The sequence below is a fragment of the Balaenoptera acutorostrata genome, chromosome 18, assembly GCF_949987535.1.
Source record: "Balaenoptera acutorostrata chromosome 18, mBalAcu1.1, whole genome shotgun sequence".
Classification (NCBI taxonomy): domain Eukaryota; kingdom Metazoa; phylum Chordata; class Mammalia; order Artiodactyla; family Balaenopteridae; genus Balaenoptera; species Balaenoptera acutorostrata.
The window spans coordinates 10,922,115-10,938,462 of NC_080081.1; the positions used below are offsets into that span (position 1 = coordinate 10,922,115).

The window sequence follows — 16,348 nt, forward strand, 5'->3', positions numbered from 1 at the left end:
AGCTTTCTGCCTGTTGGGAGAATACACCTCCTCACTACTCTACTAATTTATTTCAACTAAAGTGACAGCACAGGAGTATTTAAAATTTAACCAAGTGGGGACTTCCCTGGTGGTGCAGTGGTTAAGAATCGGCCTGCCAGTGCAGGGGACACGGGTTCGAGCCCTGCTCCGGGAAGATCCCACATGCCGCGGAGCAACTAAGCCCGTACGCCACAACTACTGAGCCCGTGTGCTGCAACTACTGAAGCCCGCGCTCTAGAGCCCACACTGGGCAACAGGAGAAGCCCGTGCACCACAACTAGAGAAAGCCCACGCGCAGCAAAGAAGACCCAACACAGCCAATAAATTAATTAATTTTAAAAAAAAATTAAAAAAAATTTAACCAAGTGGATTTGTGTATGTGTATGGTAAGTGTAAGTGGTAGTTTAGCATCTACATACTTGTGTGTGTGTGTGCGCACACGCGTGCACAAAAGGAAGCCAAATGAGAGAGCACAAATTAGAGAGAATACATAAGCTCAGGGTAGAAAAAAAGTTTACATCTGTGTGGCAATTAAAGGCATTACAGGGGCTTCCCTGGTGGTGCAGTGGTTGAGAATCTGCCTGCTGATGCAGGGGACATGGGTTCGAGCCCTGGTCTGGGAAGATCCCACATGCCGCGGAGCAACTAAGCCCGTGCGTCACAACTACTGAGCCTGCGTGTCTGGAGCCTGTGCTCCGCAACAAGAGAGGCCGCGATAGTGAGAGGCCCACGCACCGCGATGAAGAGTGGCCCCCGGTCGCCGTAACTAGAGAAAGCCCTCGCACAAAAACGAGGACCCAACACAGCCAAAAATAAATTAAAAAAAAAAAAAAAAAAGATAATTGGTGACCTCTGAAAAAAGAAACAAATATATATATATATATATATATATATATATATATATATATATATATATATATATATATATATATATATAAAGGCATTACAGAGGAACTCAAGAGTTAACTGGTTTAAAATGATGAGTGTCGGGCTTCCCTGGTGGCGCAGTGGTTGAGAGTCTGCCTGCTAATGCAGGGGACGCGGGTTCGAGCCCTGGTCTGGGAGGATCCCACATGCCGCGGAGCAGCTGGGCCCGTGAGCCACAATTGCTGAGCCTGCGCGTCTGGAGCCTGTGCCCCGCGACGGGGGGGGCCGCGATGGAGAGAGGCCCGCGCGCCGCGATGAAGGGCGGTCCCCGCACCGCGATGAAGAGTGGCCCCCGCTTGCCGCAGCTGGAGAAAGCCCTCGCACGAACCGAGGACCCAACACAGCCAAAAATAAATAAATAAATAAATAAATAAAAAAAAATAAGAAAAATCCTTTAAAAAAAAAAAAATAAAATAAAATAAAATAAAATGATGAGTGTCAGGAAATCTATTTACATTAATTGAAGATTAATGATAAGCCAACAACCTTGACTGACATTCCATGTTTCTTAATGAGCAACTCACACTTGCAAATGCGATGACTCCCGGGTTCTGCAGAGTCTGACAGGTAACTATAGGAGTTCCTGGTATGAATTACTGTTTGTGAAGAGTACTTAGAAAGTGGCTTATTGTGGGGTACAAAGCCGTACTCCCCTCATCTCTGCGGTGTTGCTTCCAACTGTCTCTCCACAACCACAATCCTTTGGTCCTTACGTATGTCCTGGTATCCAGGATGGGTGGAGGGAGCTGGAGCAATCAAAGAACATGGCCCAGTGAGGGTGATCCTGTGGGGTTTCTGAAGCACTGACTATTGCTTAGAAGGCAAATAGCTTCGCCTTGCTTTTCATGACAGAGGGCAGCTTCGACAAGATGGCCTAGGTCCTGGCAGCCCTAGGTCCTCTGCAGGCAGAGCAGGTTGTAGGGAAGGTAGCTGCTGCTCCAACCCCCCACCGACCAGGGTCTCCCCTCCACTGCTGAGGGCACCTCTCCTCAGACACCCCAGCCCCAGCCCTGGGCCATCCTTCTCCCTCTGTTTACCATAAATGAGAACAGCATTGTACATGGGGTTGCTCAGGACCCAGACCCCAGCCCAGTGCTTCTTTGCTCTGAGCTGCGGCAGGGGAATGCCTTCACAGTGTTGGCCACCTTCCTCCATCCTTTTGTTACTCCCTTTCTGTCAAGTACCCAGCACAGAAATGCAAAGTAAAAACCTATTGCTTAGCTGCTTAAGAAAGATAATTTTCTCTTTGTTTTCCTTAGGAAAAACATAAGTAAGATCTTTCTATAGCTGTTTCTAGCCCCCTAGTGTTAAGAAACCTTTGAGGGAGCTTGAAAGAAAAAGTGGTATTTTGCTGTCTCTAGAGTCTTTTCTTTGTCTACCATAGTTGAGGGAGAAGGTTAAAAAAATAGCAACACTTGCAAACTCCATGACATTTAGAGCAAAAACCTATCTGTGCCAGCATATTACCCTGAGAGTCAGGAATCTAAAGTACGAATCAACACCAGTAAACCCTGGCACTGTAAGCAATCATCAGTGACTTGAACTGATGCATCAGACTCTCGGCCAGGGGTACAGCTAAGACAATTGCTATTTCGGTATTTACGAAATATTCATACAACACTTGTTATGTGCCAGGCACTGCTCTAATCACTTTACAAATACCCACTTAATATAATTCTGTTGTGGTAGATACTATTGTTACCATTATTACCTTTATTTTACAGAAGATGAAACTGAGGCACAGAGAGGTGGGGTCATTTGTCCAAGGTCACACGGTTAGGACAAGATGATGTCAGAATCCAGACGCCAGAATCCGACAGTCTGGCTCCACAGTCTATGTTCTTGACCATCAAGTTATGTTCCTCTACTTGAAAGAGACATCTTAAGACACATGCTAAATATCCATTCTCCTAAATTTTCTAAGCTTTATATTTTTTTTAAATGACGCCTGCTTTTTTCTTTTTTTAAAGCAATATTTCTATAGCAGTTGCAAGTTTACAAGATGCTTTTCTATTTGAGCCTCACAGCTGGCCTGGTGGTGGGTCGTGTAGGTTTCATTATCACCAATCTCATGGGACAGAGAAAGAAACAGAGGCTCATGAGATTACAGAACTCAAGTTCCCTGGGTAGACAGTGTTAAAACTGAGAAATTTAAATGAGCCATCTGTTGTCAAACCCTCTACCCTTTCCACTGAACCGGGTTGCTGGTCTCAAGTCAAGGTGCCCGTGAGTGACATCCCAGATTTTACTAGCTTAAGTTCCCTTAGAAAAGCCTTCCTTGAACCACAATTCAGAGCTCCTCCTTTGGCTTCCGGAAGGATAAATGTAAGACACTCATTACCTTAAATTCCGAATATACTCCTGCTCTTTACAAATCAAATTAGGAAAAAATCAGACTATGTATAAGTTGCTTCTGGTCTTCAGAGGGGAACCTTCTCTCAGGAACTATTAGAGGGTGTCCTCACCCAAACAGGGAACCATACCCAGATATAAAGAGTCACAGAATCCAGAAAACAGGATATCCAACCCAACAGAGAGGCAAAGGGAATTCCCAGGGTGGTGGGAAGGGAGAGTTCAGGATTCCAATTGTGCTGCAGGCCTGAAGGACAAGTAGTTCAGACTTGAGGGGATCAGAAGAGTCAAGGAGAGATTTCTCCAAGAAGATGAAACTAATAAAATACCAGATGCTTCCAAACATATTAAGAGGAGATTTAGACAATTAGTGAAGATGTGGGTGTTGAATTAGCGACAACTGAATAGAAAAATAAACCAGGGGAAGAAACAGATAATTATGAACTCCAGGAAAAACAACAGGCTGGCAGAAAAGGAAAGGTGGGGACTTCCCTGGCGGTCCAGTGGCTAAGACTCTGAGCTTCCAAAGCAGGGGGCGCAGGTTTGATCCCTGGTCGGGGAACTAAGATCCCACATGCTGCACTGCACGGCCAAAAAAAAAAAAAAAGAAAAGAAAAGGTGATCAGTTTATTACTATGTGACTCAACTCTAATACTTTTTACACTGAATACCAATCTCATCAAAGTTACATATAATTGTACTGGGACAAGTGAAGGATGGGAAAGGTTCACATGTAATGGGGACAGGGTGGTAGCAGGAGGCAGAGATAACTCCCACAGCAGGGAGTCAATATCATGCCTGAAGTTGAGAAAATAATTCAAAAAGTGTATTATTTAGAGATATGGGAATAAATGCCACAAGAATAAGCTAGAAGAGATAAAAGGGATTATCTCTGGAGAAGGGAATGGAATAATGATTAGGGGCTGCTTTATTTCACAACGATTTGACTCTTTATATGTAAAAATAAATTTTACACTAATTTTTTAAAGTTTATAATTTAAAAATTTTAAAGGATGGGTACTTTACTTTTGGCAATATGGCAGACTACATTCTCTGAAGGGCCGACAGCTATAAAATGGATACATTGCAACAAAAGTACTTTTTAATGCATTGCTGGGTTCATTAAGAACATAAGGACCAATGTAAAACAACAACAACAATAAAAAATGAATTCTGGTTTATGAGGAGTCAGAAAAATAAGAAAGCTAGGAACCAAATACCTATATCGACCTGGTAGCAGGATACTAGCCTGAGATCACTGCAAAGCTGAGGAGAATAAACAAAGACTCCAGATTAATAATATCCCTGACTCCAAGCAGAAGCAAATACAAACTCTCTTTAGAGGAAAATCTTCCTACTCTTGGATTCCCTTGGGATTCCCAAGAAATAATTCCAATCAATATGGGTTCCCAAGAAATAATTGGCCCTTGGGATTCCCAAGAAATAATTCCAATCAATATGGGTTCATACCATGAGTATGAGTCACTGAACAACAAAAAGCAATTTAGATGCAAAAATATTGAAATTATCAGATTCAGAATGTACCAAACAGATATGAAAAAGAATCAAATGGAAGTTCTAGATATGAAAAATATAATCATTAAAATTAAAAACTCAGAGGATGGGTTACATAAATTAGACACAACTGATGAGGCAATTAGAAAAATGTTGATTAGATATGAAGAACTAACCCAGAATGTGGCAGAGAGAGACAAGGAGATAGAAAACATGAAAAGATAGTAAGAGACAAGGAGGATAAAACAAACATTTCCTAATATGTCTACTTGGCATCTCTGAAGGAAAGAACAGAAATGATGGACTAGAAGTGATATCTGAAGTGCTAATAGTAGAAATTTTATAGAACTGATAAAAGACATGAGCACACAAATACACACAAAAAAACACTTACACCAAGCAAAAGGAAAGAAGGGGGAAAAGGAGGTAAGGAGTCATACATCAATAACTATTCAATATTTTAGCAAAACTTCAGTACACCAAAGACAAAAGATCTTCAGCACAGCCAAAGAAGAAATGACAAATAACCTAGTTTTTAGGTTTGACAATGGAGTTCTCAGTAGCACTAATAGTAAACAGAAGGCAATGAAATAATATCTTCAAAGTCCTGAGAGCAAATAACTGTCAATCTAAATTTGTCTACCCAGGCAAACAATGAAGACATTTCAAATAAACAAAAACTATGAGAGTTTACTATCAACAAACCTTCGCTATAGAGAAATTCTGAAGGGTGAACACCAGGAGAAAGAAAGATAACCCCAGAAAGAAGGTCTGAGATACACGAAGGAATAATGATCAGAGAAAGTGGTAAAATATGTAGCTTAATCTAAATTAACAACTGTACATATAAAATAATGATATAGTAACAATGTAAAATTCATGGGATTAAAAAGAGATAACTGAAATGTTCCTTAAAAATAATATAAATTGGCGAGGGAGATGATTGAATTTAAAGCTTTCTAAAATTCTTGTTTTGCCCAGGAAGAAGACACAGGTTAATTTTAGGCTTTGCTAAGTATACTTGGTAAAATTTCAGGAGTAACCGATAAAAATTAGAAACATAGCCATAACTTCTAAGCTAAGAGAGGAAAAAATGGACTAGGGAAATAAATCAAAAAAGTCAAATAATCTTTAAAAGGCAAGAAAAATTAGAAAAAGAGGGAATTCCCTGGCAGTCCAGTGGTTAGGACTCTGCACTTTCACTGCCATGGGCCTGGGTTCAATCCCTGGTCATGCAACTAAGATCCCATAAGCTGCGTGGTGTGGCCCCCCAAAAAAAAGAAAAGAAAAGAAACATAGAACAGGTGAGAAAAATGGGTCAAATATAATGGTATATTTAAATCTAAATTTATTAGTAACTATATTAGAAGTAAGTGGGTTAATGTTCCAGTTAAAAGACACAGATTGTCTACATGAACATAAAACTTTTAAAACAAAAGGAGACATATTTAAATCATAAAGATAAAAGAAAAGGCTGAAAACAATATACTGGGCAAATACTGATCAAAAGAAAGCTGCTGGGGACTTCCCTGTGGTGCAGTGATTAAGAATCTGCCTGCCAATGCTGGGGACACGGGTTCGATCACTGGTCTGGGAAGATCCTACATGCTGCGGAGCAACTAAGCCCGTGCGCCACAACTACTAAGCCTGCGCTCTAGAACCTGCGAGCCACAACTACTGAGCCAACGTGCCACAACTACTTAAGGCCACGCACCTAGAGACCTTGTTCTGCAACAAGAGAAGCCACCGCAATGAGAAGCCCGCGCACTGCAACGAAGAGTAGCCCCCGCTCGCCGCAACTAGAGAAAGCCCGTGTGCAGCAACAAAGACCCAATGCAGCCTAAAAAAAAAAAAGAAAGAAACCTGGTGTATTCTTATCAGATCACATAAACTTTAAAGAAAAAAAGCGGGCTTCCCTGGTGGCGCAGTGGTAAAGAATCCGCCTGCCAATGCAGGGGACACGGGTTCGAGCCCTGGTCCAGGAAGATCTCACATGCCGTGGAGCAGCTAAGCCCCTGCGCCACAACTACTGAGCCTGCGCTCTAAAGCCCGTGAGCCACAACTACTGAGCCCACGTGTCACAACTACTGAAGCCCGCATGCCTAGAGTCCGTGCTTCGCAACAAGAGAAGCCACTACAATGAGAAGCCCACACACTGCCACGAGGAGTAGCCCCCGCTCTCTGCAACTGGAGAAAGCCCGCGCGCAGCAACGAAGACCCAACGCAGCCAAAAATAAATAAATAAATAAATAAATAAATTTATTTTAAAAAAGACTAAAATATAATGAAAATAAAGCAGTGTTGTAAAAAATAATAATAAAATAAAAAAATAAAGAAAAAAGCATTACAGGGGATGAAGAGGGTCAGGCATAATAATAGATAATTCAATATACGTGGAGGATATAATAATTTTAAATTTGTATACACCTTATAACATAGGCTCAAACTATCAGCAGCAAAAATTGATAGAACTACAGGGAGAAATTGGTGAATTCTCCATTGGAGGGTAACTTTCAACTAGCCTCTTAATTATTAATATATCAAGCAGATGAAAATTATTGAAGATTTAGCTATTGGAACAATATAATTAACAGGTTTGGTCTAACGGAAAATACATAGAACTCTGCATCTAGTAAACAGACAATATACATTCTTATTAAGTATACATGAAACATTTACAAAAATGGCTCATGTAATAGGCCATAAAGCAGAACTCAATAAGTTTCCCAAAATCAGCATCATTCAGATCACATTCTCTAAACATCATGCAACCAACCTTGAGGTCAGCAACAAAAGAATAAATTAAAAACCTCATACACACTTAGAAATTTAAAACTTCTAAGTCCCTTCTACTCAAACTGTGGTCTGTGGGCCACTCTTTATCCACAAACTCTCACCATGACCATGCCACCAGGAGGTTAGTACAAAATAGGGAACATGGGTTTAGAAACCTCTATAGCACTTGACATTGCTGCAATACCCAAGCAGCATTTAATTTTTAGAGCAATTCATTTTTATTGTATTTTATACAAGTATTGGTCCACAGTAGTTTAGAATTTTTTTAAAAAATGAAACAAAGTAACAACAACAAATAAAAATAACCAAACTGGTTCTTCACCACAGAGAGTCTGGGAAGCCTCTTTGTATCTCACGGCTCAAGCAAGAGATCAAAACAGAGATTAAAAAAATGTGTAGAACCAAATGATAATAAAAAGTATGTATTCTTATAGACCTATCTTGTTAGATTACAATTTATTTTTTTTGCCTGTCTCTCCACCAACCTTTGACTCCTCTGGGTTGGGGACCATGCAACCATCTTTGTTCTCCTCCTGCTTGCCATGGTGCCTGGTTGAGTAGGTACTCAATATTTAGTTAAATATTGAGTATTAAAAAATTTACATATTTAAACTTAAATATTAAATAAATTTAAATATTTACTCAACTAAAATAGCAGCTCTGGAACCCTGCCTCTATCTATTTTACTCCTACCTTCTTGGCCTCACCCCGTGTCATGGAGATTTCACCAGAAATCTGTGCATTACTTGGCTTATTTTCACTGTGTCCCAGCAAGCAGTGGCTTAAACAGCCCTGTATCTCCTCATGCATTTAACAATGAAAAGGAGATGATAAGAGGGTAGTGGAGATGATCTTTTCATCATCCATGCTTGGAAAGGTGAGCTGGTAGCGCCATCCTTGACATGAAGGAGCTGCTTAAACACAAATTGGATTAACAGGACAGGATTAGAGCCTGCTGGAAGGTATTATATACTTATAAACTGCTCTGGGGAGGCTCCTCTTGTTTTCATTACAAGCCCATACTCCACAGAGTCAGTCAAATGAAATACGGAATTAGTCAATTACTAAAAAAGAAATGAAATATCTAAAATGAAGTGACTAAGTTTTAATAATGCCAAGAAAGTTGAATTAGGCAATAATAGTTCAGTTTAGCAAAACCATAACTAGATCATTTGAAATGACAGTTTTAACATGGTAAGAAATAAACTCACTGAAAATGGTCTCTATTCTATCTCCTCCATCAAGAGGAATAATATTCAGACAAAAATATGATTAAGAGGTGACTTCAAGAAAGGAAAAATAATATGAGTTACGTGAGAAGTTTCAGACCTATCTGGACATTTCAAATGAATTGAAGTCCCTAGGTTTAAATGCATTAAAATCCCAAGACACTGAAAGAATCTGCAAATGTGAACACGGCACTCCTGTCGGTAAACTTTGAGAAACTACGGAGTATACAAAGGTGACAAAAGATAAAGAGAAGCCAAGGCACTAACTTTCCGAGAAAGGAGGAAAATGTGAGTTATGTATGGAATATGCCAACAGGTGAACTTGAGGCTGATTCCTGGCAAAAATTCTAAGAGGTTCAAATCTGCCATTTAATGACCCTGGACAAAACTTTGCTATAAGGAGTAAATGAGATAGTTAAAGCATTTATTATAGCACCTCTTACATAGAAAACTCTCGGTAGATGGTAGCTATTACCATTTCGTCTCTCCAGCACTTCAAAGCAAAGGTGGTAACAACTAGGTAGTACTGAAGGGTTCTTCAAGATCAAGTCTCATCTAACTAACCTCATTTTTCTGGCAAGGTGGAGGTATGTGGAGAGAGAAGGTATTGCTAGACCATGTAAATCAGGAAGGTGTCTTCATTTTGAAATGGCATTAGATGAGATCTCTTATACTATTCTTGTGAAAAGACTGGATTTTAGGAGAGTTAGGTGACTAAATAACCATATTCACAGAACTGCTTCATGAACTTGCCCTCTCCATGCTTGTTTCCTTATCTGTAGAAGGAGTATTACTTACTTGGTTGTTATACAAATTAAAGCCCTTAGAACAGTGCCTGGCATTTAGTCACCATTATATAAATGTTGGTTAAGTGAACTTGAACAGAAGTTTCTAGTGGCATGCTTGCACAGCACTTGGCTCCAACCTCTTCAACATTTCTATCAGAAACTTGTTAAATTTTTCTAGTGTGCTGGGCAAATTCTCAGATGGTATAAATGTTGGATGATGAAATCAAAATCCAAAAAGGATTCCAAGTTTTCTGTTTTTGTTTTGTTCCTGGAAGTCAGTAGAATAGCAGTTGTATGTGGTTATATTAGTGTCAAGATACTTAATTTGCTGACCTTATTATTTCAGAAAAAAAAAATTGTATGTATTATATTTGTGGGAAGTTAAAATAATGCTTTGAGATTTTTATCAAATATGGAGAGTAGTTATTTATGAAAAACAAAGAAATGTCTATTTTTGTTTCTTTGTTCCCAATTAATGTAGATAAATTTTAAAGTGCATTAAAGCAATGGTAAAGCAAAAAAAAAAAAAAAAAACATTGGACATTGGCAGGCTAGGGCTATGAAATGAAATATATGAGATAAAATTAGGGGAAAAAGTGTTTTATAAGTACTAGCCTGGCTTGCCAGAACTCTCTGTGGATAAGAAAGGGAAATTTGGTTGACTCCAAGTTCAGCATATGTAAAACAGTGTGTCTGGCAATTAACGCAGTGGTTAAGAATCCGTCTTGCAATGCAGGGGACGCCGGTTTGACCCCTGGTCGGGGAACTAAGATCCCACATGCCGTGGGGCAACTAAGCCCACGCGCCACGACTATTGAGCTCATGTGCCACAAACTACAGAGCTCGCGCACCACAACTAGAGAGGAGCCCACGCATTGCAACGAAAGATCCCGTGTGCCACAACTACAACCTGACGCAGCCAAATAAATAAATAAATAAAAATAAAGAAAGAAATTAATTTAAAAAAAGAGAGCGAGAACTGCAGTGCTCTGTCTGAACAAAGACACTGTCTGGACACAGATGCCAAGATGGCGGGCACAACTTGCCCATCATAAACTCTTCTCTCCCCTGCCCCTCCTTAGGTTCCTCCTTAGTAGTGGCTCCGGGTATAAGGATGGGCTTCAGAACACAGATAAACAGTAAGGAAATATGAGGCAGGAATGAACCATATCTCGAACTCATCTGGGTAGCAGGAAACATCCTCAGGTGGGAATAGGAAGATAGCCTCAAGGTTTGTGAAGAAATACAGTTAGAAGTTTATCAGGGCACCTAATGGCTCACTGTGCTACAAGCTAAAATAAATTCCCCTCTAATCATGACTACTACAGGATTTATCTAATCTATTCCCTATAGGAAATCAAGCTACTCCAGGCATTTTATCAAGCTTATTCCTTGTAATAATCCCTATCCCTGACAAAACAAGATTTTGTCATCCCACAGTACAGATAAAAAATTGAGGCAAAGAAGTCAAGTGAATTGCCCTGGGTCACACAGAACTAGAATTACAATTTAGTATCTAATCTTAGAGTGCACTACATGAGTTTTGGAAGGGAGCATCCTGGAATCATATTATGTCCTTCAAGAAAAGCCCTGTTTACCTTAATCTCTGCGAGAAAGAAGATGAATTGCACTTTCCTTGGTGCATCCCAAAGATGTCGAGTAGACGCTTTAGATTCCACATGTTTATTCTAATCCCTTCCCAAACACTTGTAAAGCCTTGGTTTGACCATTAGAAAGATGCTGTAAATTAACTTAAAAAAAAAAATAAGGCAAATATTTGTTTGCTAAAATCTCCAAGGAAAGCGATTAATCAAGAAAGTTGTATAGGACAACCACGCTATTTCAGACCACCTAGGAAAAGAAACTATCCAAATAGATATAAATCCAGACGGCCAGCTCCTTCTGTGCCACCAGCCCCACAATCCATTCCCAGCCCAACCTCATTGTCTAGGAACTGGATAGATGAAGGTTGAGGGAAAGCATGTGTTTAATTTAAAAAATTCCATGCAAACATCAGTTATTGTTAAAATAATTTATGTATTTCACCCAATTATTGAACAAATCTTTGCTCATTATAAAAACCTAGAAAAAGAAGTTAGGCAAACCAAAATGAAACAAAAAGCACCCACTATGCTACCACCCAGTAAGAACCTTTTGTACCTATTTATAAATTGGGTATTTTCTACGACTCATTTCTCTGATCAGGCCATGAGAAAATCAACCAAAAGCTGCAACCTTAAGGTTCTGTGTGTAGTTTCTCTTTAATTAAGGAGGGAAAATGGTGACTCATCCATTGAAGTCTATCTTTTCTTTTATCGGCACTTGTCCCAGAAGAGATAAGGCCACTACACAATATACCTGTCAGTAAAAAAAAGAGATAAACTCCTAATTCCATCTTACAGGTCTGAAAAATTTACACCACAATTCTAGGATTAAGTCATTTACCCAAACCAGCAAATATCACAGCCAAAATGGATTGAGTGTCTATCTCTCTCTCTCTTTTTTTAAGTGTGTATCTCTTTATCTATACACACACATAGTCACATATACTGAAGGCCATGATTTTAAATCTATCTTGGCTGGATTCTTCCTGTCTCTTGGAGAAAAGAAACATACACATTCAGAACCCACACAAGGGCTGGTCAAGAACACATCGATAATCAGAAAAAGGTGAGTACAGTAGACTCTTTCCAAATAGTGAGCAGTGCTACCAGGAGAGCACCAAATTTCAATTCATTTCCTTTTTCCATCATAAGGAAAATTCATGCCATTACCTTTTTGTTCACAGCCACACCATCCTCACAGTCGAGGACTGCACAATCCACATTCAGAGAGGGAATCTTCTTAATTTTCTTTTCATCATTTCCAGGTACATAGAGCACTGCCCTTCGGGGAATGTATTTGTGATTGGGTGAGGAACTGTACCCAAGCCTGGACACATCAGCTGCCAGAGATGCTTTCCTGCAGAAGACATAATTAGAATTAGTCCAGAATAGGATTCATTTATAAATTTTTGAAAAACCTTATTTTAATACAAAATTAAAATAGAAAACATGGATAATTTTTTTAACTTCTGGCAGAACATAATCACACATAACAACTAGGAAAACAATAACAACAGAAATAAGCAACAGAATGTCATTTTGGCTGAGGTTTAAAAATATATATAATACTGTTTACTGACACAATCTTCTGAGAAAAGAAGGAGGGTGTAGCTATCTCTTCTTGGAAAAACACTTCCAGTATTAGTATACTGTCCAGATAGCATCCAGGGAGAAAAAAGTTAAGAAATTTACATCCAAAAGGCCCTAAAGAACAATACTATCTACAATTATATGAAAGTAAAAAGTAGAAAATGAACAATCTATGTAAACAAAGTCTATGGCTCTCTCCCTGACAATGAATCTTTTTAAGTAGACAAATAAGTGATTCAAGTTCAATTTTAACAACAGACAAGGATGGCTGGCTACTTCTTAAGTCAGCAAAGACCATTATTAGCTCTGTAATTATGGGCAACTTGATTGCTGGAAACTTCAGATTCTTCATCTGTAAAAAATAATACTCATGTTGCAGGTTGCTGAGAAAATTAAGTTAAAGGAAATAATGCACATGAAGCGATCAGCCGGAGCCTGGGGGTTATTAGCTTGATGTGGTAGGTGGGTGTAGCGGGAATGGCAGCCACTGCTGCTGTTCTTAATGGAGAAACTCTAGCTGTCAGTAGCCCTGCCTGCTCGTAAACTCTGCTCTCTCCCCGCTTCTCCTATTGTACTAAGTTTAGCCTTGTTCCCATTTCCTGTGGAAATAAGAGGAGTTGGCCAGAAGCTCCCTTGGCTCACCGCAGCCCTCTCCCCTAACCTGGTCCATAGTTTGGTCCCGTGAAAACCATGTTTTAGCCCATTACACATGGCAAAGGAAGATGAAATCAGCTTTCACAATCAAGACCAGTTACATAATTTGAAGCACCCTGTGTAAAATAAAAGTGCAGAGCCCTTGTTCAAAATTTATTGGGAATTTCAAGATGGCAACAGAAAAACATCACACAAAGCACCAGACCCTTCTAAGCATAGGGCCATCCGTGACTGTGCAGGTCACACATCCATGAAACCAGCCCTGCCATAACAGATGGAGCTATACGTCATGAAAATCCCAGTTAAAGAAAGGTGAAAGCCCCAGCAAACTTGGTAACACCCTAATGTTTTACCCCCCCAGGGTAAACAGCATGATCCTTTCAAAAATATGCCAGCTGTATTCTTCATGAAAGCTCTTGACATTTAGCAGTTATCCTACGTTAGTGCCATCAAATATTTTACACAGTTGTAACATTTTCCCATGATTAGTGTGCCTTGTGACAATGTATCTCAAGAAAAAATCAGCATCTTTTTGGTGGCCTATCAATTTTGTTAAGGGCTCCCTCATTCTTTCTTGAAGCTAATCTTAATAAAATCTAAAACGTGAGTCGAAGTCTTATTTTTGCATAACATAAGCATTGTGCTATGTGAGATATGGTGACATATAGATGGGTTTTAAAAGTATACATATATTACAAGACATTTATCTAATATTGATATAAAATATAGTATGGACAGATAATTGAAGAATTCCCAAAGTATCTGTCATCGTTTTATATTGATTAAAAATATCTGATTTATCTTAAAAAAGAGAAAATATAATGATGTAATAGCAACAACCACATTTTACTTATTCGTACTGGAAACCAGAATTTGCAACATATCCATTTCCTTTAAAATCATAAAAATGAAATTAAAAGAGATGAAAATTTTATTTACCAAGAAATGCTTAGGGCAAAATCACTCCTCATGAGGATTTGTTGTAACTGCACATGTAAAAGCCAAAGACACCTTCATTTCATGAAAACTGAGATTTCCTCCATGTGAAATAGCTTCTGACTGCCAATTTGGATCCGGCCACTGTGATCTCCAAGCCACACCACCTGAATCTCAAAGCCTGAGCCACTCAGACATGGCTGACAGGTCATACCACTGTCACATGTTAAGCACTAGAGCAAATCATTCCTAGGATGTTTATATATGATGTGTAATTTTTAAAAACATGATCATTTAAAAAATTTTCTGCCACTCGTAAAGATGTTTCTGATTTCCCAGATAAAGTCTCCTATAATCATTGAAACATTATTTTCCTCTTATATCCCCTGCTCAAAAACTGTCAACAGCTCCCCATTATCTACAGGATTAAAGCTCAGTCTCAGCTGAGAGCCCTTTTCTCAATTTATAGTCCACTATTCCCATGTTGCAACTATCCACCCTCGGAAAATTAGATTATGACTGTCCACAATATGCTGTATTGTTTCCATTGTACCTTTGCTTCTGCTCAAAAAGTATTTCCCCTAGGTTTATTTGAAACTTACAGATCTTTCTAGCTTCGTTCAATGTCCACCTGACTGCCGAGTCTCTTTTGACCATTCATCTTTAGACTCTCTCATCTTTAAAAACAGCATTTATCACTGGTAACCAAACCAGAACCAGCAAAGGATTGGCTCTGCCATCATGGCTAAAGTTAATGCAGGGGCACATGCATTCTGGAAAACCAATGGATGCTACAAATCAAGACACTTAAAAAAGTTTCCTGCTTTTTGACCCAGTAATTTCAAGTAATTTGACCCAATTCCTTTTGGGAATTGCTATAGATAAAATGTGTCCCCCCCCAAAATTCATATGTTGAAACATAATCCCCAATATGATGGTATTTGGAGGTGGGGCATTTGGGAGGTGACTAAGTCACGAGGGCAGAACCTAGGAGAATAATGTCCTTATAAAAGAGACACCAGGGAGCTCCCTAGTCCCTTCTGCCACGGGAGGACATAGTGAAAAGGCTGACATTTATGAACCAGGAAGTACATTCTTATCAGACACTGAATCTTCCAGAGCATTGATCTTGGACTCCCCAGCCTCCAGAATTCTGAGAAATAAATTTCTGTTGTTTATAAGCCACCCAGTCTATGCTATTCTGTTACAGCAGCCCAAATGGATTAAGACAGGAATCTATCTTAAGAAAATGATCAGGAATAAAACTAGATATATATAATATTAAGAACTGAAAATAACCTTTAGGTCCAACAGTGGAATAAATTACAGTACCTACATTCAATGGAATATTACGCCATCATTAAAAATTGTGTTTATAAAAATATTTAATGTTAAGTGAAGATTGTTATTTTTAAACAGGATATAACATTACATATGCAATAACATCTCAACTTTATAAAAAATGCAAAGAAAAATATCTGGAAGGAAATACATCAAAATGTGATTAGGGATGTCTCTGAACTGTAGAATTTGGGATTAAGACTTCTCTGCTTCCAGGGACTTCTCTGGTGGCGCAGTGGTTAAGAATCCGCCTGGCAACGCAGGGGACACGGGTTCGAGCCCTGGTCCAGGAAGATCCCACATGCTGCGGAGCACATAAGTCCATGAGCCACAACTACTGAGACTGCGCTCTAGAACCCACAAGCCACAACTACTGAGCCTGCATGCCGCAACTACTGAAGCCCGCATGCCTAGAGCCTGTGCTCTGTAACAAGAGAAGCTACCGCATTGAGAAGCCCGTGCACCGCAACGAAGAGTAGCTCCCACTCGACACAACTAGAGAAAGCCCGTGCACAGCAACAAAGACCCGACGCAGCCAAAAATAAATAAACAAATAAAAGATTTTTCTGCTTCTGCACAGTTTTTTCCTATTTTG

At 39.4% G+C, this 16,348-nt stretch overlaps 1 protein-coding gene across 3 annotated transcripts in view; it reads right to left on the bottom strand.

The window, feature by feature from the left end:
• CLYBL (citramalyl-CoA lyase) overlaps positions 1-16,348 on the bottom strand; it is a 247,570-nt gene that overhangs the window by 97,600 nt on the left and 133,622 nt on the right. For all 3 annotated transcript variants that reach the window (XM_057532665.1, XM_057532666.1, XM_057532667.1), the window contains exon 2: positions 12,403-12,589. In XM_057532665.1, the coding sequence (XP_057388648.1) occupies positions 12,403-12,589 (187 nt within the window). The remainder of the gene's footprint in view (positions 1-12,402; positions 12,590-16,348) is intronic.